Source organism: Pagrus pagrus (genome assembly GCF_965226575.1).
Source record: "Pagrus pagrus genome assembly, chromosome: 6".
Lineage (NCBI taxonomy): Eukaryota > Metazoa > Chordata > Actinopteri > Spariformes > Sparidae > Pagrus > Pagrus pagrus.
Genome location: NC_140190.1, coordinates 19,963,071 through 19,975,317, shown reverse-complemented (window position 1 = coordinate 19,975,317; position 12,247 = coordinate 19,963,071). Strand labels below are relative to the sequence as shown.

General features: G+C 39.5%; 1 protein-coding gene across 1 annotated transcript; it reads left to right on the top strand.

Moving 5' to 3' along the window:
• Positions 1-1,037: 1,037 nt before the first annotated feature.
• Positions 1,038-11,455, top strand: mfsd8l1 (major facilitator superfamily domain containing 8-like 1). Its single transcript, XM_084356088.1, has 12 exons — positions 1,038-1,445; positions 3,361-3,546; positions 3,671-3,733; positions 4,450-4,569; positions 4,885-4,964; positions 5,065-5,416; positions 5,538-5,611; positions 5,810-6,023; positions 6,238-6,360; positions 6,545-6,675; positions 8,595-8,708; positions 9,410-11,455. The coding sequence occupies exons 1-11, from the start codon at positions 1,370-1,372 to the stop codon at positions 8,673-8,675; spliced, it is 1,500 nt and encodes a 499-aa protein (XP_084212214.1). The 5' UTR covers positions 1,038-1,369; the 3' UTR covers positions 8,676-8,708; positions 9,410-11,455.
• The last annotated feature ends 792 nt before the right edge of the window (positions 11,456-12,247 follow it).

Sequence of the window (12,247 nt, the reverse complement as noted above, 5' to 3'; positions counted from 1 at the left end):
GTTTTTCTTCAAAGCCAACGGCAATACTTTAAGTACTGCAGCAGCAGCTCCTGGGTTTTGTGCTAATGCTCAGTAACTTAAAATGTGACGCATTTCGGCTGAAAAACCTAAAGGTATTAAGTGTTTTGCATCAGGACTCTGAAACAGCAAATCCACAATCCTGAGGCCCAGACTTGCAGTATTTGTTGCTCTTGCACACCTTAACCCATGGCCTACTCTGGGTTATTTGCTCACACACCCAACCGGTGAATGATCAGGGTGAGTCATGTATCGTCAGTTAAATTAGTTTTCCTACCGGTGGCGGAAGCTAATTTAACCGACAATACACTAATAACATCCTGAATCTAAATCAAATCAAATTTTGACAATCTTGGTTTAACTATATACAGAAGTGTTTGACAAGTTTGGTTGGTTGGTTTGACAGTAGGATAACACTACCAACCACTAAACAGATTTCCACATAACTTTGATGGAGGATGGCTTTTGGCCCAAACAGACCTTATTAACTTTTGGTGCTGATCCAGATAAAGAGACAGATCCATGATGTTTTTTGTCTTTTTTTTTTTTGCAAGATGGGGCTAAATGCATAGCTCCTGATGAAAAAAAGCTGTGTATTTAGGTGGCTGGTATTTATGAGGGTACAATTTGATGATACACATACAAATCTTGTTCTAGCAGATTTTAATGTGTTTGATTTGACATCCGATTGAATCACAGGGGACTCATGGGCCTTTGTAGAGGTACGCGCTCGACTGAAACACTGAACCTCACTCTGCTTCTGACGAATCACTTTTCACAGTCAAATTTCATTTTGAAAATCAAAGAAACTGTGACTGTGAAAAGTGATTCGTCATCACATGGGCCTTTGAGTCAACATTGTATTATGAGGAAATAGTCATGCATCTAATGCACAAACTAATCTGAGACGTGTGCATGAAGCAGAGTGAGGTTCAGTGTTTTGGGGATGTGCCAAGGGGGCGTACAGTCCGCCGGAAGTGACGTAGTCAGGATTCCACTGCGCAGGAGCGTCGCGGGGACGGTCGCTTGCTCAATGCTCGCGGGTCGGGGCTGGAGCTCGTTGGTATCACCTGCCCTGTGAGGTGACTGCGGATGTGAACTGGGCTCCGTGCACACTCACTGTAGAGATATGTAGAGAAACAGCGTGCTGTGTTATCTCAAGCGTTTTCCGAAGCGGCTGCAGACAGACCGGCTCGGTGACATGAGCCTGCATTCAGCTGTAATTAGAAGCACCGCACTCGGGATTATGTCAGCGGCGGTTTCTCATGGAGAGAGAATGGACGCGCATCTTGAAGAATAATGAAGACGAGCTGCCAAAGTAGAGAAAGAAGATTTTTAACAGCCAGACACGATGGATGATCGACGGAAAAGGAAGCTGACATTCCTCACCATCGGGCTGGTGTTTCTCCTGAGCGGTGTGGAGTATGGTGAGATGTGATTTTGTTGTGTTTGCGGCTGTCATCTACGCCTACTGTTTTTATTTGTTGTTATCTCCATTAAAATGCGTCACAAAGCTCATCTGATAATGATAAAGCAAGCCTAATCATTTCCCCTTAAACACCTTAAACATGTTTTCATTCCTGTGATTCAACACTTTGGGCTTACTTAAGTCAAGCTATTGTTGTAGGCCTACATAAAGTTACCATTAATTACATTTAGTATATATTTTGACTGTTGTATTTACGTCCAGTGTCACAACAATGAGCTCTGAGGACTGTGGAACATATTGTACTGGAGTGGTTTAACAAGTTAACCAGTGACAGTTTGTATTTGCACGAGTTTAACACAACTATCAGTCTGTGTGAGTCTATCTGGGAATGAATAGGTCGTCCAGGGCTGTGATCAGGATTATAGATAAACTGAGGACATGAGTGAGTCAACATTCCCTCTTTGCAGCACCCCTGAATAAACATTTCCATTGTGTTTTTAGATAATTGAATCCAGCCCAAGTTTAATGTTAACCTGCTAAGTGAGTTATTTATTGACTAAAAGCTTTAATGATTGTGTTTCAGAGAGACCCGTGGAAGTGTGATTGTAGCCTACGATAGAAACTGTGTTGTTAAAACTCCAAAATCCTGCAAAGCAATACCAAAAAACATAACCTTGATGTTCTCGCTTGAATCAATCTGCAGCACGGTTGGTATTGAAATGAAACTTGGGCAGGGTTAGCGCAATGTTGAGGATGATTTAAGATACAGATGCAGTCTGAGCAATGATTGCATCCAGATTTGCAGATTGACCTGATAATGCTGGTCACTGTCGTGCAGTAAAATAACCCTACAATAACTATTACTCACAGGTAAAATGTTTTGTTATTTTTTTGTGTGTTTGACACGGTTTTATGAACATTTTGAAGCTGTCTTGACACAATAAAGGACTTCACTTGTAGCAGTATTTTCAGTCTGGTTTGAACAATTTTACTTTAGTGAAGGATCTGAATACTTCTTCAACCACTGCTCACTACAGTAGCAATGTCCTAAAAATCTGAGACAAAGAAGCATTATCCCTCCCACATACAGATGTCTCTGTCAGAGTGATGATACTATGGCATATCTCCCAGATAATGTGAAAATATGAGCAAACATTTCCTCTCTGGAATTTTCTGACAAGTGCTTTATTGTCTGTCTTCAGTCCCCAGAACTTAATTAGGATTGTAGTGGGTCAGCGCTATTCACCAGGAGGAAGAGCTACCACTGTCTGCAGCCAAAGTTAAACTTCACAGTGTATGTTGTCAGCTCTCTCAGCATGACTAGCACCGACATGGAAAAGGTTCAAAGTTTCACCTAGATTTGAAACACACAGACATCATCTGAACTCTTGTTTTGCCCTTGTCTCACCTTGTTTCTTGTTCTGCATTCGACGGAGCGTGCGACATGAGTGATAGATCAATTCAAGTAGATCTTTCTGCTGGCCGTGTACAGATTTGTTGAATGTATTAGTTTATCATGACTTTATGGTTATCAACAACAACTGCAGTGTTTATTAGTGATATACACTGCCTTAACTTTGCCTCTGACACACGTCACTGTAGGGCTCAGGGGAGTCACAGGGTTGTAATAAACATAGGTGAGATGCCATGGGGATGGAGCCTGGGTGATACTGCCGATGTACAAACAGCCCAACAGAGCCACAGTATGCTTGATTGGCTCCATGCAGGGCTTATGACTCAGCATCACTGAGTTACAGAGTGTACGTTCAGCAAATTTGGAATGGAGTTCGATCACATCATGTTCCTTGTTGTTGTGTAGACATTTAGCTTTCTTCAAAAATACATTACCTCAGAGGAAGATGTTCTTCAGGAGATGTGTAGATACTAATATCTGCTCACTTCTTTTTCCCCAGCTGTAATATTGCCCACAATATGGAGGTACCTGCAGACTTTAGACGCAGCACCATATTTTCTGGGTCTGGCCCTGTCGGCATTCAGCTTGAGTGGCCTCCTCTCGGGACCGCTGTTTGGCCACTGGTCTGACAGAACTGGGACCAGCAAGAAGATCATCTTGTTTGCTAATTGTTTTGAGATAATTGGTGAGTCCACTCAAATTTCATACCCTAATAATATTACATATTCAACTTCTCATGTCAAGAACACACACGTTTTATATGAATCCTTCTGGTTCATTTAATTTTTCTACTCCTTGTTCCTCTCCAGGTAATTTCATGTATTTTATGGGCTTCTCCAAATGGCTCTTGCTGTCAAGCAGACTGGTGGCAGGTGAGTCTGCACAAAGTGACACTGTGGCTTATTGTTATTCATTTGGCAGGTGGCAAGCCAGTAGAATACAACTGACATATCAGTACAGCTTGGCAGGATCATTGTGTAAAGGTCAGCCCATTCTCGCTTCCAACGCCTCAAATATTGCAGCTTGGTCAGTGGCCGGATGTTTCAAATGACGCTGTAGTTACGCCTTCCCAGGCGGAGGCTGGGGTGGTTGGGTAAATCGAGCACGAGACTTCCACTGAAGTTCAAGTCTGTATGTAAGCAAAAGTCAAGGTTGAGTTGTTTTGACTCACATTACGGAAGTTATGTTACTGAACCTACTTACTTATTTCAACCCAAACCCTGATGTTTTCCCAGACCAAACCAAGTCGTTTTGGTGCCTAAACATAACCAAACTGTGACTTTCATTAACAGTCCAAAACTCATAACATGCTTAACGTTTGTTATCAAGCTTTAGTTTGAAAGTCTAACTGGACATTGCAAATGTATTATTTCTAACTTTACCGCAGAGCCCTTTACGTGCATTAAGTGATGCTAAAGGGGTACCATCTGAATCATTTGAAACTGAGGGCCACTAAGGGGCCCTTTTAAAGTGATAAGAAATGATATGACATAATACACCAATGCTGTACATCCTCTGCAGAGCTCCAGGTTTCAACCTCAGTGTGTCAGCGCTGTAACTTACTCTTGAAATATGTATTTTTCTTCAGGTGTCGGCACAGGAGCCGGCTCATCTATCTTTGGCTTTCTAACCAGAAGCACTACCTACGAGGATCGTGCCACTGTATTTGCTGCTGTCATGGCATGCCGACAAGCTGGCCTTCTGATTGGTCAGTGCTCCACTGCTTCCTGATGAGATTACTAAAGGCTAATCATTTCAATTGAATTAAATGTAATGGTTATGTATTCTTTACAAAGAACACACCGCACAAGATAACTGGGACTTTGAAGATTTAAGTGGGCTCACACGCAAACTTTTAAAAATAATGCATGGGTATTTAATCACGATAAGTCAAAACAAATAAATGATATGATTTGGAGTTGCTTTTGAGAATCATTTGCTCTTCACCAGGATTATATAGAATGATTTGCCAGAGTTTGAGGTTGGATAAAATGCGTTTTTTACCTTTGTGTTTTCGATTCAGGTCCAGCATTTAACATCTTCCTGAGGCTTTGTGATTTCCACATTGGTCCTTTTGTGGTCAATAAATATACTGCACCAGGGGTAAGGACCACAATATGGCGCACATCAAGTTGTTTCAACTCTGTAATACATTTTTCTCCACCAAAGAAAAGCTATAACACTCATCTTCTACCCCCTGCAGTTGTTCATGTGCCTGCTGTGGATTCTCCTTCAACTGGCGGTGGTCTTCATGTACTGGGACCTACCACCTCTAGAGAGGGGGAAAGCCAAGGAGAGTTTGACAAGTCAGCGCAGGGATGAGCAGAACGAGAAAGGGCTCGTGGAAGATGAGGACAATGAGGAGGAAAAGCCGTTGATGGGGTCCCAGGAGCTGGGGGGGTCGTACGGCTCAGTGGTGACATCCAACTCACACACGTACCACAGGTCCGCTGCCTTAAATGCCTCGGTGAACCACGTCTCTCCACCTTCTTCTCCCGTACCGACCAACTCTCAAGAGTCTTCCAGCCCCTTTAAGAATTTCAGCATATCCAGAGGTGTGTGTGTGTGTGTGTGTGTGTGTGAGTATCATTCTGTTGTCAATTAAAAGTCTACAAAAGGCTTCAAACACGTTCTCTTAAGGTCTTTTTGTTTCTGACTGTGTCTTTGTCACTGTAGAGTTCCTGAGAGAAGAGGTGGTTGTGCTGCTGGCTGCTCAGTTCATCACACTCTTCAATCAGACAGCGCTGGAGGTGCAGTAAAGACACACAGACAGAAACACGCACACAGACACAGATATGATTGAATAAAAAACTTGAGTTGTCTTGATATTTCTTTAGCTAGGAGGTAGGACTCATGACATGCTGCTGGCAGACAAGTTATGTTTGCAGGTCTTTGAGACAAAATGACTTGATGCACTGTGCCAACGTCTCCCTCCATTTTCCCCCCAGACCATGGTGACCCCGCTGACCCAGAAGTTCTTTGGCTATGGGGAGCTGGAGAACAGCATCATGTACTGTCTCTGCGGTGTGGAGGTGATCGCTGGCTTCCTGTTTGTGCGCTGGCTGAGCCAGCGTGTTGCTGAGCGTGTGGTACTGGCCATCGGTCTGACCATCTGCAACATCTCCGGTGTCTGGTGCCTCATCTTCCTGGCTAAGCCAATAGGTCAGACTGCGCCTAAGAAAGTCCTCACTTTTCTTATTGTACAGGCGTATTACTACTGATAAGCCCAAGTATAGAACATCCTCCAATTTGGTTAACACGGCCATATATGCAAATCTTAAACCTATGACTGGCAAGCTAAAGCATTGGCATCCTCACAATCATAAACTTGGCTGTATCATGCTTATTCATTCAGTATTTTTGGTGTTTTCTGTAGGTGGTTTCCCATGGCAGCTGACTGAGTTCATCATTGGGGTGTTTCTGCAGGTTTTGGGTTTACCATTTGTAGCCGTGGCTCAGGTCTCCCTCTTCTCCAAAGTCACTGCTGAGAGAACACAAGGTGAGAAACTGCATCATCTTGTGGGAAGGAGATAGAACTGCATGTTGGATGGTATTTGTATATAGGAATGAGTAGTGGGTCCTTTGTCCCTGACATCGACTGCACATTTCAAACATTTCAGTCCTGTATCCTTTGGTGTTTGGTGTGTTGAGTTCTATGTCTTTATGCCTTGTGCGTATTGCAGGTTTCAGCCAGGGAGTGCGTCGCTCAGTGGGAGGTCTTGCTACCATCCTGGGCCCTCTGTGGGCTGGTGGCCTGACTGAGAACATGTATATCATGATGGGGGTGATGATGGCACTGCTGGTACTGCTAACGGTATGCAAAAGGAAACACGATTGAAACCCTAACCAAATGTAATATAGTGTATCTTAAAGCAACATTATGTAACTTTTTTTTACCTTAAAATAACAGCTTCAAAATCATTTTGATGGCAGTGTCTTGTAATAGGGTGAATGGTGACTCTGTCTCAGCCCCCGTATCACTTGTTTCTGCACTATGTAGTTTCAGTGAGAGGGTAGGATCACCGTGACGTAATGAGTTTTGTAGTAGTTTTTATTTACAACAGTGGTGTTGCGCTAAGGAACTGTGGGGGGCGCCATATTGCACAAAAATGCCAATTTCTACATAATATTCCCTTAATTAACCACTAGGGCTGTGTATCAGATCTCAGTACTTTTTTGTACTAACCAACATGTGTCCGTATCATCGAGGATCAGATCGAATTTTGCTTATTCTTGGATCAAAAATGTCCAGATCTAAATCAGGATTTGTTTTTTAACTTTACTTTTTTTTTTAGCACATTTCATACAAGTTGTGTTCTTTATTTAACACCGAACACAGTTAAGCATATTTTGTAAATTAAACAAAAAATGGTTAAAACAATTCCACCAACCAAGATGTGTAAAAAAAGTAGTGAAGCTTGTTGCAATGGCACCAATATTGTAAAATTAGTTAGGTCATATTTCTGTGGACAAATCATTTTTTATAATACATCTGCAGAGCTTGTGGGAAGGTGCTGAATAAAATGATCCTTTCCTTTTTTTTTCCATTTTTTATGATTGTGCATAAAATCTTTTTTGGTTTTGTTTATCTCCGTGTAGGAATTCTGACAGCTGGTTACCGTTTTGTGAGCCAATAGTATGAAGCCGTATGTGGCATGTTTCTGCAGCAGCAAGAGCCTTGGTAGTTGCCAGTTGGTGGGGAAAAAAAGTAAAAATGTCTGAGTTCTACAGTATGTGCCGGATTATAGTACTGCCTAAACGTTAGCTAGCTAGCATTAACGTCATTAATAGTAGTTAGGGTAAGCAACGTTAATGTTATCTAGCTAGTATGAGCAACGTTAGCATTAGCTTGCTTGTGTTTGCAACGGTAGGTAGGGCAACAAACTGGCAACCACTAGAGGGGGCAGATGATTCGAACAATAGGTGTGTTGTGTCTTAAATGCAATGAAAGGGGAGAGATGGCGAAAAGATAAAAAAAAACCTTTTGCCATGTGCTTTGTATTAATAAAAATAGGAACTACCCCTTGGATTTATGCATATTATCCACGTGCACAAGAGGCAGACCTCATTTACACATAATTTGTGTAAATGTGGGTCCCTCTTCTGTTTCTAAAAATGCAAGTTTTTTATCAGTGGGAATCTGGTTGAAACAAATAGGAAATAACCAAACCACAGCAAAGGGTTTAAAGTAAGGAATCAGAGATGCAAGTTGACATCTTATAGCCAGCAGCTCCTCTTACATTAGGGAACAAACAAGCATAACAAAATGCATGTAATGCCTGTAATGAAGCGTGGGCGAACCACAGCCCAACAAACAAATGTTTCCACTATCACTGAGAAAGAGGAAAAAACGCAAGCAGAGTGTGTGCCTGTGTGAGAAGGAGTCAGTGTGTGCTCTTCCAAACAGATGAAATGAGGTCTACCCTGGACTTTCTTTGCTTAAATTGGGTCCACCAGGAACACTCTTCCAAAGTCCTGTGTTTTCTTTCTTTCATTTTCTTTGTTGTTGTACATCGCTGACAGCTCAGGAGGAGGGTCACAGGGTTCAAGCTCTACGACTCCCGTTTCACGTTCTACTTTCATTTTGCTAACATTTTTAGTAGTTTATTTCTGTGTGTGAGAGAGACACGGATGGATTTAGAAAACAAATTAAATATTGCGTTGCCTCTCAAAGCCTCCTCGATGAACATTTCCTCTTTTTGTCTTTCCCTTTTTTTATATTGTTTAATACAGATGATGCTGGCTTTCTCATACGACCGGCTGGTTGCACCTGCTGCAGAGGAGCAAGCGGATGAGTCTGTCAACGGTGGCTAATCCCACAGTTGGTTGATGCAATAGAAGTGGAAGGTAGCTCTTTACCAATATCATACAGATAATGTATTGTATTAAAGGTCCCATTTTATGCTGATTTTCAGGTTCATATTTGTTTTTGTTTTGGGTGTTAACAAGAACATGTTCACATGCCTAAATGTTCACACACATTATTTTTCTCATACTGCTCATTGCTGCAGCACCTCTGTTCACCCACTGTCTGAACACTCTGTTTCAGTGCCTGTCTCTTTAAGGCCCCCCGCCCCTTCCAAAAAGCCAAGTCTGCTCTGATTGGTCAGCTCTTACAGGCATGAGAAGGCACCACCCTCCATTTTTTTTGCATCACCTCTGTGTTTGTGCAACTCTTGGCCATGCGGGGTACATTAAAGGCACAGTTTGTAAATGCTGGCTGTGTGCATTTCCCTGCTCTCGTTTTGATACTTTCAACATACGGTATTTATGTAGCAACAAGACCTGCTTTATATTAAAGAGAGACATGGAAATCTCAGTGTCTTCAATATGGGACCTTTAATTCAAGACAATTTTCTTCCTTGCATGAAAATGTTATATGAGCCAGTAACAATCAAAGTGGTCAGTTGGATTTTTGAAGTTGATATATTTCCATGTAAATGAAAATTATTTATTTGTGTGCATGATCAGATAACTTCCAGACTGTGAACATCTGCCTTGTCTACCACCTTGCCGCATCTCATCCTGTATATTATTCCCTTTTCCAGTGCACAGTGGGAGATTTCCTGTCCTGTACCTGAGAGTCCCTCCACAGTTTCACTCTCTGCATTGGGACCTGCATGCAGTGTGAAAACACACACCTCACCACCTCCCGAGTGCTTGCACTTGTCAGATTTCTGTGCAGAGGCTGATCAAAGCACTGATATGGTGTATATGTATATTTCCCATGGAAATATAGAATCCTGCAGACACTGCATGTGTAAGCGTTGGATGAAAATCCTTTCCGTTCTCTTGTGTTCTGCACAAACTACTAACTAAAGTAGGTGCATCTCACATTCTGTGTTTCAGCACATGCAATATAACACTAATTGTTCAGCTGATGGACATGCCATATGGTTGTGGATTTAGCTGACCTGTGTCTTAGCTTTTCAGCTACTTAATACCTCATCCTCTGGTAAAAAAGGCATTCATATTATTGAAGGAGTTGGTAGAAAATCAGGTTTTTTCATCTTCTAAAGTAAAATTCTCAAAGTTTTAGATCATTTAAAAGGATTTCAACCTTGAGGAAAATATAATTTCCATCCACTTCTGTTCACAACCGATTTAATGAAGGTTTCTCCTTGAACACAGCAAAAAGTTGAGCAAAATTGTGTTTTGTTTGCTTTGAAAGTTGTATTTATTCATCCAAATGTTGAATTATGTGCTTTATGATTTAATATTTTCAGAGTGGCCTCCACCATTGAAGCAATTTGTCTTAACGAACCACTAACACAGAGTTTTATTCATGTGGGTTTTAACTGTAATGCTGTATTTGTCATCTCAAGGGGATGAGAATGCTGTTTCAAAGACATTTCAAACTTCAGTAATAAAATTCTCAGGGAAAACACTAAGTCCTTGTAGTTTTTGGCATTAAAATAGTCCCATTAGTTGGCTCAGAATCATCTCTCAGTAATTATATCTACAATTACTGAAATTAATTAAAGCAAAAAAAGCTATGGATATCTGTCAAACTCTAATTGAAGTTAATGGCTGTTGAATGATCAAATAGGTTTCCTGCTTTTAATAAAGCTGTGACATACTAGTTTCTAATTGTCCGATGCTGATGTAGCGTACATTTTCAACACTGGTGGGCGCTCTTTGTCTTTCTACCGAAGTAAATCCTCGTCATTAATGCTGAGCCTCATGTTTGGTGTTTGTATCAGTCGGTCAGATAACTCCATAAGGTCAAGTGCACTATTACAAATACACATTTAGGGAAGAACTGCTTCTTTTTTTGCTACTTCTTTGTACAACAACAGTCTTGTAGTTGTTGCAGTGGAGAAAAGACAAACCAGTCAGTCAGAGAACCTCTTTTCCCCCCAAAGGCTTTAGATTGTGTTTGTTTTGTACCTCTTGATAATTTGTTCAGGTTTTATACTCACAAACACCAAAAATACATTATGAACTACCAGAATATTTATTTTTTATTTATTTTGCATTTATTTATTTGATTTCTCTTTTTTTCGTGGGATTTCATGTATCTATACAAACAAAGATAAACTTCCTCCATACTGCATCGACTTATGTTTCATTATTCTCTGGAGAAAGAATACGCACAGTAATAATGAGAGGGGAAAAAAGACTGCGTTTGCAATAATAAAAAAATACTACTTAATTACCATATGATTTGCAAGAAAACATTTTTTTGAAAAAAAAAATCTTTAATTCACATATTTACATAATATAGTTGGTTACATGTTTTCAACTCAAAGGCTGAAACATTCAAACAAAGAGATTTTGAGCATGTCATTATATTTAAGTTTTTCCCTTCTTTCCATGACCACATTTAAGAGCGCTATGTGTGAATGGTAAATATGTTGTAATGGGACCATGAATTAATCCTTTGTTTTTCTTCCTTTTTTTTGTTTGATGAAATATCTATAAACCACTGTCTCATGAAATTATTGTTAACACTGACATCATTGTTATTTTTGTTATAAAATATCTATATATATATATATATGCCTATACATATTATTTTGCAACACATTTTAGGATGTACACAATTTTTAAAAAAGTGATTTCAAAAATGTAATAAAGTTGCTTTTTCTGAATGCAGTTTTTTTTTTTCCTTTTAACCATCGGCTGTACTCATATCTTTAGTTCATCGAATATATTTGACCTTTATTTGTCTTATTTATTACAATTGGAATTTCACAATGTTAATTCCACAAACAAAATATTGAACATTAATGTTATTTGATAAGTTATATCAGGGTTAGCTCAACGTTTATTAACATTCAGAGTCACAATTTACCACAATGTTGGTTTTTAAATTATTATTTTTTTAATATAATGTTTATAATATATAATGTAAAAAAAAAAATAGATTCAAAGAACAAAACTCAGGATAATGGGGTCATGTAATTTAGGTGCTGAACATTTCTGAAAATGTAATTTTACTGAACATGATATTTGTATCACAACATTTATGTACACGTGAGAAGAATAATTTTACTTGTGTACAATTTTAGCAATTTAATATGATTAAATAAAATACATATATGTATATTATGTAAATCAAAATACAATATAAAATTGTCTAACAATTAATGGTAATTTTAGAAATTCTAATGACAGTCTTTAAATGTTTCCCTTAGAATTAAAATCATGAACATCAGTGGAAAAAAATCTATTGCTATTTACCTGTTTTCCTTTTTTTGGAAATCACAATATGATAATACAGAATCTGTTTTCCTTAGTTATTAAACTGTTACTCATGTTTGTGTCGCGCAGAATGATAGAATGTTTTTTTGTATGTTTTGGTGCTTTTGTAAAATTTTAAAATAACAAGCTTCTCAGTTTATAAAGTAATAGAAATGTTAAAATATATATTGGACATTTTG